Below are 14293 nucleotides of genomic sequence, written 5' to 3' on the forward strand. Positions count from 1 at the left end.
TGTGACAAGTAAAAGGTAAGTTACTTACACTTCTCTGAAACACAGTTTCTCGGACTCTGTAATGGGGAGAAATACCTACTTTGCATAGTTCTGTATTAAGATTAAAAGTAGTGTCAATTAGTGTCAAATAGTGCCAATTAATAGTTATTGTTTCTGTTGTCACTACTGTGATATGTGACATCTACTACCTTTTCAGAGCTGGCAACTAAATGGGAGTCTTTCAAATTATGCAACTTTCCCGAGAAAATGAGTTTGCTCTGGCTGGAAGCATTCTGGATGCCAGACTGTAATTAATTTCTTTCTTTCTTTTTTTAAAATATTTTACTTATTTGACAGAGAGAGCACAAGCAGAGGGGGAGAGAGGGAGAAGCAGGCTCCCTGCTGAGCAAGGAGCCCGATGCGGGGCTCGATTCCAGGACCCTGGGATCATGACCTGAGCCGAAGGCAGCTGCTTAACCGACTGAGCCACCCAGGCATCCCGAGACTGTAATTAATTTCAATGTTCAGTTTACCAGCCTTGAAATCTGCCCATTTTTGAGGAAACTTCTTAGGAATTCAAGGAGAGAGTGCGTTAGAATAAGTATGTGTAATTTTGCATTTTTGAAATCTTCAACCTGCACAGCTAACTGGCATAAAAGCCCTCCATGCTTCTAAAGAATTTTCAGAGCAGCCTAAATGAAAGACAACTCTAGCTGCCAGGATGCTGGCAGAATCCCGAGCAGCTGTGATTTATTCGGTTTTTCAGTTGATAAATCACAGATAGTTCTAACACTGGTTTATACTTTCTATATCATAGATTCATTTATTTGGGTTGTTTTCAAAAGCTGAATGACAACCACACGCAGTGATAACCCTGTGTCACTTCTCTTACGTGTCCGCCCCTCTGCAGATGTCATTTGGCCTAACCGATTACTGGCCCTCATTTAGAGACACATCCAGGAATTCAGATGCTGATCTGAATGTGGAATGATACTCACCTAGAAATCTCATGAGAAGTTTCAAAATTTCTCCTCTTCTCTTTAGTCTAAAAGTAACAATGGAATCATATTCCCCCCTCCCAGGATTATCACCACAAACTACATTTCCACCCTGACGTTATGCCAAAAGAAAACAAATGAAAAAGACTTGATTGGATTTTGTTTCAAATTTTGCAAATAGAATTAAATAAGTGGTCTATCTGGGCATTGCCTGTAAATATGGTAAAATCAGGGCATAGAAAAGAAATGCTGAATCCTCTGACCAAGACTGCCTTAACCTTCCTCTCAGCTTGATTAACTCTAGACCCCTGACTTCCCTTTCCTTAGAGTAGTTAGTTTAGGGGCACCCAGGAGGCTCAGTCGTTAAGTGTCTGCCTTCGGCTCAGGTCATGGTCCCAGGGTCCTGGGATCGAGCCCCACATCGGGCTCCCAGCGGAAAGCCTGCTTCTCCCTCACCCACTTCCCCTGCTCATGTTCCCTCTCTTGCTGTGTCTCTGTCAAATAAATAAATAAAATCTTAAAAAAAAGAGTAGTTAGTTTACAAAACTTGTAAATTCATTCTCTGCTCCTTTGAGATGTCAATCTTCTTTAAAGCTTCTTGCCAGTATTACAACTCAAGACTGTCTTCCCCAAGGACCTAGGTTCTGTTCCTCTGAAACAGAACCATCAAAGAAGAGAGCACCCCCTATACCCCAGTCTCTGTGGGAGGGTAGGAGACTTGTTCTAAGTTGCAAGACAGGAGGGGACAGGCCATGTGGACGGTCTCATTTTCTACTTTATCCCAACCTAAGATCTCACCTCCGCTCTTGCCACTCTGCTAGATTGCTTCTGCGAAGGGTTCTAGTGACCTCTGGACTGTCAGCTTAAATGACCTTCACCCATCGTTCACTCACAGCTGCTGAAATAGCTGTCTCTCCTGTTCTTCTCTCTTCCCGGCTTCTGCAACACCATCTTTGGCTCCTTTCAATGACAATCCTTCTATTCCCCGTGAAGTGTTGGGGTTCCTCAGAGATTCAGTCCCAGTTCTCCTTTTCTCCTGCCCTACACCTTGTTCTGGGCCATTTTTTCACCTGTTCTCTGTTTTCAACTGAAATTTCTCAAATGTATATTTTCCACACTGGCCTCTGGCCTCTAGACACCTACTTCATAGGATAGCAATCAGTCTACCGAATGTCCATTTCTGTAAAACTGGTTTACCCAAAAACATTTTTGGAGTATTTTTATATCCTTAAGATAGCTTATTAATTTTTGCTTTGTTTTCTGCATTAAAAAACTTAAATGAATTAATCTATGTAGCTTTTGTAATCACCTATATCTTTTTGCTAAGTATTTTCAAAATTGGCAATATTTTATGAATGATGAATTATATATATGTATTTTTTTTGAGAGAGAGAGTGCACGCGTGTGCATGATAGGTGGGGGAGGGGCAGTGGGAGAGGGAGAGAGAGAGAATCTTAAACAGGTTTTACGCCCAGTGGGGAGCCCTTTGGGCTCGATCCCAGGACCCTGAGATCATAACCTGAGCCGAAATCAAGAGTCCGGAGCTCAACTGACCGGGTCACCCAGGTTCCCCCAAATTATATGTTCTTAGTTTGTAATTTTGAGAATACTTTAAGGACTGTTTAGTACTTAGTCTGAAGACTTTTTGAGTTTTACAAAATTTTATTAAACTGTAAAAGACCATAGTCATAAAAAAAGAAAGGAAGAAAAGAAAAGAAAAATAGGACACCAAATGAGGTGCACATAGACTGAACAGGGGCTTTTAGACAACGTGGCTTCAAATGCGCTGGCTCAGCATGCCTCTCCCTTCCAGGCTGAGCTCCCTTCTTTCCCTACTTCGTGTCCGAAGCTGCTATAACAGTGAAATAACTGAAGTACCCTGAAACTTCCAGAAGTGTCTTCATCTTCCCCCTGCCCTTTTTGGAGGAGGGGACCCTACCCTTCTCTGCCGGGTCGACCACGGAGATTCCCCAAGGTATCACACACTCAATAGCGCCATCTGTGGAGAAAGACTGCCGTGACATCCCCTGGCCTCTAGAATTAATCTCTCTCTTGTGCGTCATAATATTTCTGTTCATATCCTGATCATTGTATTTAGTAGACTTGATTATAGCTCTTTGCATATATATCTATTTCTCTTGGCTGACAGGCATTTAGCTCCTTAAGGGCAGGGATCCACTTTTGGGGTTCTAGTGCCTGTAATAGTGCCTGGCTGGTAGCAGACAATCCCTACTTACTTAATATATGAATGAACAGGGACCCAATTATGATTGCATTATCATTTACTTGTCTAACTTTTCTGTAACAGCAAAGATAAGGGCCGGAGGGAGTAAGACCCTGGTGGTTTAAGAAAAATCATCCAACAATTGGAAATAAAGAGAAACGTGGACTGCATTAACCTTAAAAGTCATGTTAGAGCACTAACAAGTCCCCCTAGCAAATAGGGATTACCTGTGGGCCAACCCAGCCGGCTGCCTGCATTTTTACGGTCTGTAAGCTTTTAGGTTCTTAAATGGTTATATAAGTACCTACATACCACATACAAAATCCTCGATTTTGCCTTTTGCTCACAGAGCCAAATATTTACTATCTGGCCCTTGAAGGCACAATTTGCTGACCCCTAAAATGCAGCAACTTTGTCTGATTTACCATTTGCTCTTGGTGATGGTGTTTTACAACTCCTGAGAGTTAGAAGGTATTGTATAGAAAATGGATAAGACAAAATGATGGTACTTCCTGTTTCCTATTTAGCATGACATCCTTATTTCATCATTCTGTTTTGTTCTCTGGCTATACAGAATTCCCATTTTCAGAGGCTCCTTAGACCAGATTTGTCATCCTAGCGATTCCCTTATTAATGGGTGAAATAAAACTTTGATATATACTCACTACCTATTTGTATGAAAATTATGTTTTTTCAAATTTTAAGGGTTATTCTTTGATAAGGGTTGGGCGAGGAAGGGATGGGTAGGGCTGGTGGCTCCCAGGCCTGGGCAACACTGGACATGAGGTGGGAGAACCTCCAGTGTTATGCAGTCTGCTTCTGATCTCCTGTTTCTCCCAAGAAGCTCGTGAGGGAAGGGCAAGGGGTGAGACACACGGCAAGTGTTGCTGTATTTGGCTATTCTGGTTGGGAAAAGGTTAAAATTATAGGATGCCCTCTCTGTTTTCCAAGCATAGATTCTTGGGATTCTCTCCCAGAGACAAAGCTGGGTATTTATTCCCGGCACATGGTACTTCCTGCAGCCGCCCGTTTTCTCTCTAAAGTTTTCCCCTTTTAAATTCTCTTTCAGGGAGAGTTTTCAACAGGTTGGGCCAGTACCAATGAGTTCAAGCAAACACTGGCAAGATCAAACATGAATCAGGGAGGTTTCTTGTATTTGCTAGATGACCTTCTGGAATTTTCTGGAATTTTGATTCTAAGTGCCCCTCAGACCTCTTTTACTACATGCTGGGGGCTGGGCACTGCCGTATATCAGCCCAAGCCTTAGACACTAGAAAAGACTACACCAGTAATAGAGCCAGGGGCTGTGTAAACTGGAATTTGAGTCCAAGGAACCTGAAGTAATTATCTTCATTTGGGGTCCAGGGACCTGAGAGGCAACATGATCATTTGGTTGCACTGGTTGGTTGTACTAGGAGGACATTTTAATCAGCTTGCCTGTCAATCACCATGACAGCTTACACTCCAAATTACTACCAAAAAGAGAAAATCTGGATCAGTCAAGTCACATTGGAAACCTAGGAGCAAATATCTGTCATATTCTAGATTAAAGGAAAAAAAAAAAAAAGGAAGAAAACTATTGAAAATCATCTGCATTTGTTCTCTCAATTTGTCTTAAAATCTGGACACCTATTTTTTTCTATGATCACAATACTAATATTGTGCATGTTTCCCCAAACTAAAATTATAAAGGAGAACTCAGGCTAGAAACACTTTAACTATAGATTTTTGGTTGTTGTTTTTTTTTTCTTTTTTTGAATAGTGTTTTAAAATTCAGGTTCAAGAAGTTTTATAAGATAAGCAGATTAATAGATGTAAGAAGTTCATTACCTCTGTGGAGAAGCAATGCTGGTGAGTGCTTTAGGGTTGGGGCCGTCCCTGCCTGGACTGGAACAGGATGTGAATAGGGAGGAGGAGTGGTGGATAGTGTGAGGATGAAGTGGGGGTGTGCAGGTCTGTCATCAGGGTGGGTGCCTGACTGCTGCTCGCTCTTGGGTGGCCGCCTCTCCGTCCTCCGCCACCACCACCCTCCAACGGCAGCTCACCCCGCTGCCACCGACATGTATATGCCTGGCATCCTGCCACTCCAGCTCTGGTGCGGATGAAGTTTCTCCAGGACCAAGCTCTACTCAGGCTCCCCTGAAATTCTCAATTTGGCCTCCACTTTTGAGCTTCAGCGTTCCCCTCTTCATTGTCCAATTTTAGCAAGAAGAATTTCTTCTTAGTAAGTTCCATCCACTGCCCTCCACCCTGCTCTTTCGCTATAAATTCCCACTTGCCCATGCTGTACTTGGAGTTAAGTCCACTCTTCCCTACGTCGAGACTCCACTGCAGTGGTCCCTACATCCATGGAGATGGCCCTCCTTGAATAAGGTCTTCCTTGCCATAGTGCCAAGTGTCACTGAATTTTTTTTTTTTTTTTTTTTTTTATGGTACTGGCCGTCTTGGTGGCTGCTCAGCCCTCACCACCACCAACCACCACTGCGGGAGACCAGCCCAGAGGGACTAGAATTCTCTACATTAATCTCTAGCCCTCAATTCTCTCTTGCCTTCAGACACTGGGTCTCAGTGAAATGGGATTTAAAGGAAAATTCAGTGCTTTCTTCATTTTGCCTCAGTGATTCCCAAACTCAGAAATTTGCAACTAAATGTGGCACATCAGAAAGTGCTCATTACAGTCTTTTTGAATGAAACAGGCAGAGGTCTGATCGTTCTGATCCGTCTTTGGCCATCCTGCACGTTCTTTTGGGTAGGGACTGACTTCCATGTATTCATGTGTTATATGATGGTGGATGAATGTCTCTTGTTTTGGATTAAGCATGTAGAAGATGGTCAAGGTCTAATAATCAACCACTTGCTGGTTATTTGGGCAAGTCTACCCTTTGCCTTTGGGGAAATAACTAAACCAGGATCTCTAGAGGGGGGCAGTGAGGAGCTCACCTCTACTCCCTGCCTGTTTGTATCTTCTTCCTTCCCCACCCCCTGTTGATTGGAAGGAATGCTTTTGGGGGCAGGTTGGCACAGTGGTCCTTCCCAGTAAATAGGAGCCCTTTTATGTATTGGATTTATCTATTTTGATATATATAGAGGAATCTGTAAAGTTACATTGTTATATATTTTTAACTTTTATAAAATCCTTACTTGCTTTCTAATTCTGCTGTCCTTAAATTCTTTTGTTCAGGCTTTACTTATGTCCTAGCTGGCTCACTACAGCCATCTCTTGGCAGACCTCATCCATCCATCCATCCATCCAACCATCCATCCATTATTCTGTGAGTTTTCAATGTATCAGAAATTCAGATTTTTCTCATTCTCTAAGTATCTAGTAAGAAATAGCGTAAGGTAATGTCCCCGGCTGTCCCATGTGCTTTGGCCTCCCCTGTTGTTCTACTATTAAAAGAATAAATTGCCCATGTACCCCACAGGACACGAGGCAGTCTGGAGGCATTTCTGGGATAGCTCTGTATAAATTTGGCTCCAGCAGGGACTGAAACCAAAGTTAACAGCATCTTGTTTTGGTTGCTTTTGGCTTCTTAGAGGAAAAGCTACATAGTCAAACCAGTCCCAGGAAATAAGCATAATTTCAGTTCCAGCCTCCACACAAATACCCTGTCAGGGTACTTTTTATTGTTCTCATGGGTACCCTATTCAGATCACAAATTACTAATCAAGTTAATAATGACAATGTTACAATATTAACTACCAGTATTCCTTAGTCGACTACGATGTGTCCAACGGTATGCTGGGTGTTGCAAACATTCTTTCAGTTAATCCTCACAACTGTTTACTATCTCCATTTTCCAGTTGTGGAAATTGAGTGCTGCTGTTAGTGCATGGGATTCACATTCAGGACTATGGGCCCCCAAAGTCATTGCTATGCTATGTTCCCTTCCGGCATCATCAGGGTCCCCTCTGCATCCCTGGCAATGGCCCACCAGCTTCCGGCTGTCAGTTTCTAAGGCACTACTTAAGTGGTACCTCCATTGAGAAGCCCGTCTCCATGTCAGCACACCTGAGTTCTCCCCTGTCTCAACCTGGCTCCTGATGCTGACCTTCTCATGTTGTTGGATGGGTCTCTATGTCGCCTGTCAGCTCTCCAAAGGAGGAAGGAAGGGAGGAGATTGGACCTTCACCTCTGTTACGCTTTCCAAGTTCTGCAGACGTCCCTTTCCATTGCTTTCAGTTGACTGAAGAAATTGGTCTCCTGATCCTAACTGCAGGCACCCTCTGGTTCCTTCTCGGTTCTGAGGTGGTTTTCAGGGGAAGAGACAGTCTATTACTAGCATTTAGTAGGTCTTTGATTTTTTTACGGGGTCCTCAGGGCTTTCTTAGCTGCCCCTGTTCAGAGGTAAGCACTCCCAGACTTAGTGCCTAAGGGTGATCTGTCTTTTTAATGATCCTGTTTTCTGAAATAGGAGGCAATTTTCTCAAAGTTGCTCAAAGTTCTGCTCTGTCAAAAATAAGTGTTTCCCAACTGAGCCTCTTTGTTTGCATTTTGCCCAAGGCCTTTTCCCTCTACCTTCATTGTTAGCCCACAGAAAGCCAGAGAGGATGTTAAAGATTCACTTCACTAATTCATAGCCAATTAGGAAGCTTTGTTTTGAACCTGACTAGAAGGTCTCCTTGGCAGTAGATCTGGAGCCTTGCCCCTCGGCACTCTGGGGAATATATTGGTTAGAAAACAGAATTTGTAATGGTGGCAACGCTTCCTTTGATTGGTTAGAAAACAGAATTTTGAAAGTAATGGTGGCAATGGTTCCTAATTTGGGTGTAGCTGGTTAGAATGTTACACACAGTATATTTTATTATCAGAACGATATTTGCTTTCTGTTATGTAGCTTTGGGCTAACCCCCATTATCTTTAAAAGTTTTCACATCTAACACTTCTCTGTTTTAACCTGCACACGGAAGCTGATCTAGGGTGTGCAAATGGGAAGGGACATTATTTTCTTCTTTCTTTGGTGATGTGCAGTGGCTTTTTTTCCCAGTTTGGATTTTGTCTAATGATTAGTTTTCTTTCCTCAGGACACTGTTTCGTTTCATCCTGAATTGGTTATTAGGAGGTAATTCTGATAGTTAACTACGACTGGAAGGTTTCTTAGGTAGAAACCCTCCAGGTTGTTGCAGTTTGCGAAGAAAGTGCTTCTGACTTCTAGCAGAATGCAAATTAGCTTGGCTGTGGGGAACATTAAACAACAACACAACAACAACAACAACAACAACAAAAACAATCTCTTAAGGCACAGCAAAAGTTGTGTTCTGAGGGTGAAATTAAAGCTCCCAGATTGTGAAGCACGAGGTGTACCTGTTCTCTGCTTTTTGATGTACGAAAATTTTAACCTGTGTGGTTTAGGACCCTATCTTTCTAATAAGGTGATCCATTAGCTTCCAAAATGTTATTTAACAAGTGGGATTTTAATTTGACTTTTGTGGCCTCAAAGTTGAACCGTTTGCTAAACAAACAAAACCAAAAAAACTCACAATTTTCTGGGTTGGATTTTTTACCTGGTTCAATGTCGAGAGAGTAGCTGTCTATCTCCAGGTCAAGTTGTTGGGCTGCAGCAGAACGAAAATCCTCCAAGACCCCCTGCACAGCCTTGGTGAGGTTATAGGGCACCGACTTAGCAAACCTCATTTTGCTATTCACGATCACACTCCCATTTCTGAAGTTAAGTATTTCAAGTTGCTTAAATCCCGTAAGATTGGAGCGTAGATAGGAAACCAGCTGCAAAATAAAAGATGGTTTACCCTTAACTGTGTTCTAAGTGCTCAGCTGCTGCTCATTCCATTTATACTCCTCATTATCTGAGGCATAAATTTCAGTTCCTTTTTGATTGTCTTTATTTTTGTGTTTGGATTTAATGTGAAAGCAGAACACGACTATTTAATGATCTATTTGCACTGATTATGTCCCATATTTCCACCTTTCTATTTGTGTATTGAGATGGATGGGCAGTGATTTTCTTCATGATGAATTGTGACAACAAAGGACTTTTTAAAATCTAGGCCAATGTTATCAGCAAAGCAGGAATGCCAGGTTCAGTTATTAAAAAAAAAAAATTCAAACAAATAAAAACATGTTCCAAACTGAGCCCAGGAGCAGACTGACCTCCGCCTGTATAAATGGGACATCTATTTGGAAGCAACCAATTGAAATGACCTATTGAAGTAACAGCTTACACATCAGCTTGTCTGTCTACGCAGGACATGTTTCACGGTCAATGCATAGGCCGCGCAGTGGAAACAGCAGGGAACTGGCAGTCAGGGGACTTGGGTGTCAGTCCTGGAACTGTCCCCAGCTAGCTGTGTGATGTCATCAAACCATTTATCCATTGTATTGTACCTCAGTGCCCTTATCTGAATTGTAAGGAAGAAGAAAAAGTGGTTCCCTAAGGACCTTTTCCAAATTGTAATTTAATAATCTCAAAAGTCTGCCCACGGGCATTGTGCTTCAGAGTCCTACAGCTGCGTATTGTGAGCCACTGCCTCCCCTGAGATCCCTTTTCAGAAATGTCTGAAACTCAGCAGTGTCTGCCTTGTTCTTGGCCCTGAAAGTTAACCCCTTCTTTAATAAACTGACACCTACGAACACAGAGAGTACACAGATGCAAGCTACAATCTCCCAGGCTTAGCCCAGGTCTACTTTTTCTTGTCCCTGTCCCCACCTCACCAGAATTTTGACTCTAACCTTGCCCACATGCCGATAGCTTCCCCCCTCCCACAGGTTATTGTAAAAATAAAATGAAATTTTATACAAAGTGTGGAACTTCTCAGTCTACTCTCAGTACTCTCCTACTTATATTGACTGGGCTCATTTTTTTCATCTTAGCATTGCGTTGGCCTCTGGTGGGAATTCCCTGTCTTTAGTATGCAGATGATTAGCTGCGCCCTTCTCCCAAATCCATTTTCTTCTTCACAGGAAAGAGACTGCCTTGCTAGAAACCACATTTCCCAGCCTCCCTTGCAGCAAGATATGGCCACGTGCTAGTTCCCATCGACAGAATATGAGTGGAAGAGATGTGGGCAACTTTGGTATCACTCACTTTCTTATGAAACTGCTTGCCCTGGGCTTCCTTTCTTGCCCCTTCTCACAAATGGAAACAGGGATTTACCGGTGACTCAGCTTTGTGTGAATGAGCAGACACCATTGGGGTTGTCAGAGTTATAAGACAGAGGAAATGTGAATCTCTGGATGACACTGTAGAGCAGAATTGCCCTACCCATCAAGTTGAAAAGAAATAAACTTGTATGTTATTTAAGTGACTATATATATATATTTTTTGAAGTATAGTTGACATACAGTGTTATATCAGTTTCAGGTGTACCACATAGTGATTCAACAAGTCTATGTGTTATGCTACACTCATCAAAGTGTAGCTACCATCTGTCACCATATTTAAGTTACTATATTTTTGATCTCTTCATTATGGAAGCTCAGCACATACCCTAATTAATATACCTGAGCTAGGTGCACTGGGACTCTGTTCCCTGAGATTGTCCCGGTATCTACTCACCTCACCTCACTGGGGTGGGGGGACATTGCACAAAGTCTTCCTTTAAAGTTCACTTGAAGACCTTGGTTTTTATGTGGTTTTAATTTGCATAATGATTTCATTTATATGAAGCTTACAAATATTTTTTCTGTTATTTTCAGAAATTCTAGGATTTTTGTATTGTGTATTTGACTTTAATTGGCTATGACTGCATACAGGTATCACATGGTTGAGCATTTCTTATTATATGTGTGTTTCTTATTGTACATGTAGAAACAAAATAAACATGTGAGTTTTGGGGGTATTGTATAATCAAAGATATACGCCATCATGATCTTCATCTCATTTTCTTTGTTAGGGATCAGGGATGATATGCCATTTAGCTATTTTTTAGTTTTACAAAAACTTAAGGGGAACTAAGAAAGGAGTCCTTTCACTTGAACTCTCGGCCTCATCTGTTCTGGACCCTCCGAGTTTTGAATCCTTCTATCTGATGGCTGGAAAACAGCCTGTGGCATTATAACTTAGGGAAAGTTTGCTCATACTGCTTTTAAATTCCACATTCAGTACTTGAGTGGCTATGTATTATTCCTGGGAAAACTACACTAGGAATAACTATAATGAAAAGATCTTAAGGATAAGATCTCATGGGGCTGGGTGGCAGTGTCTGCCTGGAGTGTCCACTGCAGAACTCACTTGCTTATTGGATCTGCATCCATCCCCACACTTTAGCTGAATACCTTCAGCAACAGCTATGTCAGAGGCTTGTCTCTTCCAACATTCATTGCTCAAGACAGCCAGTGATGATATTATAAAGTAACAAGAAAAAAAGAAAGGACATGCAGGGAATTGGAAGCAGTGCTTACTCACCAGCTGTATGAATTGTTGCTCCAGAGCTTGGTACTCCAGAGAGCTCTTGTTGAACAGGTTGTTGGAGAAGGGCATGTTAGCGACTCACAGACTGAAGAAGACTACCAGTTCTTGGCCCTTGGTGGCAATGGTCATAGAGTTAGTGGTGATGTACTGTAAAGCTGGGTTGGGAGTGGTAGTCTCCGAGAAATGACCTGGGGTAGAAACATCTGCACTGAATCTTGGTACCTCAGAGGAGGCAGGAGTGTTAGTTAGATCCATTATGTCTAAGTCTCTCACAATATCTTGGCTGCCTGAAGATGCAGTTGAATGTGAAATTTCCAGAGCTGACTGGCTGAGGGCAGAATAGCCATCCATGGGGATGGTTAGTTCTGGGATTAGTACTGTCTGGTCAATGGGCATTATGTCTGTGGCACTTTGATCAGTCAGAGAGAAGATGCTGAATGCAGTAAAGAAAGGTAGAGTGTCTGATGGCGAAGCAGAGGCCTTAGCAGGTGAAGACCAAGAACTGTCTGTGGGAAAAGATTCTGAGACCAGTTAATTTTGTCCAGGTATTTTTCCCAAAGAAGAGAAAGCAAAAGAGGAAATCCAAAGTTAGACTTAAAATAATGCATTTGCATTGGTTGTTTTAATGTCATATTTTTAAAGAAGAAATTGGTATAGAAAGGATAGGCAGTCCTGTGTCCAAACCTGTACTCACTTTATTCAAGCCCAAGTATTTCCAGATAGATGAGACTGAAAGACCACCAGTAACCTAAAATTTCTGCGTAGCCAGAAACAACACACCTAGGGACCAGCTGGTAAAAACTGACTAGGTCACCAGGTGGTGCTAAAACACAGATGGCGTTAGAATAGATTTGTATCCCACATTGCCATCTGGAACTCCCAGCCAATTAGCTATGCAGATTGGGCCCAGAAATTTTATTCACCTTCCAACCTTGCAAGCCTGCATTTTATGCATTTGGGTTTTTTGGATCCGAGGTGTCACATTTTGGTAGTTTTACCACTTAAAATTTAAATTATGCTTTTCCAAAATTAGATAATCGGACTGAATAACTTGCCAATTTGCAAAATGATTTTGAGAAAGTAAAGGTGTGGGTGACACATATAATTTGAACTTTATATTGGCCATACAACTTGTTAAATATTTGATAGTATTTAAGTGTTTTTTTACTTTTACATGAGAATAACTTGATAATTTCTACTACCACTTTGCATTTCTTCCTTGGGTAAGAACACATTGAACTTCTAAAGTCTATTCTCTTTTTGGTACAAAATTAAAATCAGTAAGTATTTATGAACTAAGAAAGTGGTTATATGAGACTTTCAGATAAAGAGATCGGTGGGTCATTAAAATATTCCAATAAACCTAAATCCAGAGCCACTGACAATATTTAAGGCATTAAGTAGATCAAAACAAGGAGCTTTCTGTGATTACTTCAGTGGCATTTTGGCAAATATGTGGGAAAGCTGGGTTGAAATCCGAATGCTAAGCATGATGAATGGAGTGTTTGGATGCAGATATAATCTTTGGACTCTCAGTCAGCTAATTTACTAGAGTGCAATCACCCAAACTGAAACTCCAAGTGATAAACAGCTCTGAAAGGTGGAATCATATTACTTTTATTAGTTTCTTAAAATAAAACCTGCTTGTTGGTGAACGTACCCAGCTTTCAGAGAAGTACCCTCCTTTCTCTCACCTGAGGAGAATGCCTGGGCATGTTCACCCATAGTTATTCAACTGTCAGAAATGATGTTTTCTAACATTCATGATCTCTCTGGATATACACCCATAGTTTTATTCAAGTCTTCATTGCCATGGGCTGAGTGTTTTCTATCTTCCCCAAATGCATACTTTGAAGCCCTAATCTCCAATGTGACAGTATTTGGAGGTGGGTCTTTGGGAGGTAATTAGGCCATGAGGGTGGATCCAGCACGAATGGGATTAGTCCTCTTATAAAGAGGAGACACAGAGATGATCTCTCCTTCTGCTATGTGAGGATACGGCAAGAAGGCATCCTTCTGCAAACCGTAAAGAAGCGCCTCACCAGGGACCAAATCAGCTGGCAGCTTGATCTTGGGCTTCCCAGCCTCCAGAACTGTGGAAAATAAATTCCTGTTGTTTAAGCCCCCACCCCCCCAGTCAATGGTATTTTGTTACAGCAGCCTGAGCTGACTAAGACATCCACAGAAGGATCTGGGATGAATAAATGAAAAGGCTGCAAGTACTATCAGTGATGTGATTTGACTTCTTTGGGTCATGGGGAAATGCCTACGAACCTATGTTCCTATGATGTGGTCTTTTTGCTCCTCCAGATGATAAGGGTCTGGGAAGAAGCACAATGACAGATATCTTCATTCTGCTCCTGGGCCAGCATCACACTTTTGTTACTAGATAGACTTTAGCCACATTAAAATAGTCTGCTGCCTTAATGTCATCAACCAAAAAAATTGAATTTCTAACTCCTTCCCTTTGTGGCATTTTAACATTAATCTTTTACATTCAAAATAAACCTAACAAAGTTATTTCACTGATAGAACAGTTGACTATTTAAATGTGGGGTTGCTAGGGATGTCTGGGTAGCTCAGTCGGTTAAGCATCTGCCTTTGGCTCAGGTCATGATCCCAGGGTTCTGGGATTGAGCCCTGCATTGGGCTCCCTGCTCCGAGGGAAGCCTGCTTCTCCCTCTGCCTGCCACTCCCCCTGCTTGTTCTCTTGCTCTCCCTCT

The 14293-nt window shown here is 41.9% G+C and overlaps 1 protein-coding gene across 1 annotated transcript in view; it reads right to left on the bottom strand.

Annotated features, from left to right (window-relative positions):
* Nucleotides 1–14293, bottom strand: part of IMPG1 (interphotoreceptor matrix proteoglycan 1) — a 70424-nt gene that overhangs the window by 15377 nt on the left and 40754 nt on the right. The window contains 2 exon segments of the mRNA XM_073890421.1: nucleotides 8707–8926; nucleotides 11565–12076. Of these exon segments, the coding sequence (XP_073746522.1) occupies nucleotides 8707–8926; nucleotides 11565–12076 (732 nt within the window).

This window comes from Callorhinus ursinus, unplaced genomic scaffold (genome assembly GCF_003265705.2).
Source record: "Callorhinus ursinus isolate GAN/ISIS: 27379988/994484 unplaced genomic scaffold, GSC_fseal_2.0 scaffold151, whole genome shotgun sequence".
Lineage (NCBI taxonomy): Eukaryota > Metazoa > Chordata > Mammalia > Carnivora > Otariidae > Callorhinus > Callorhinus ursinus.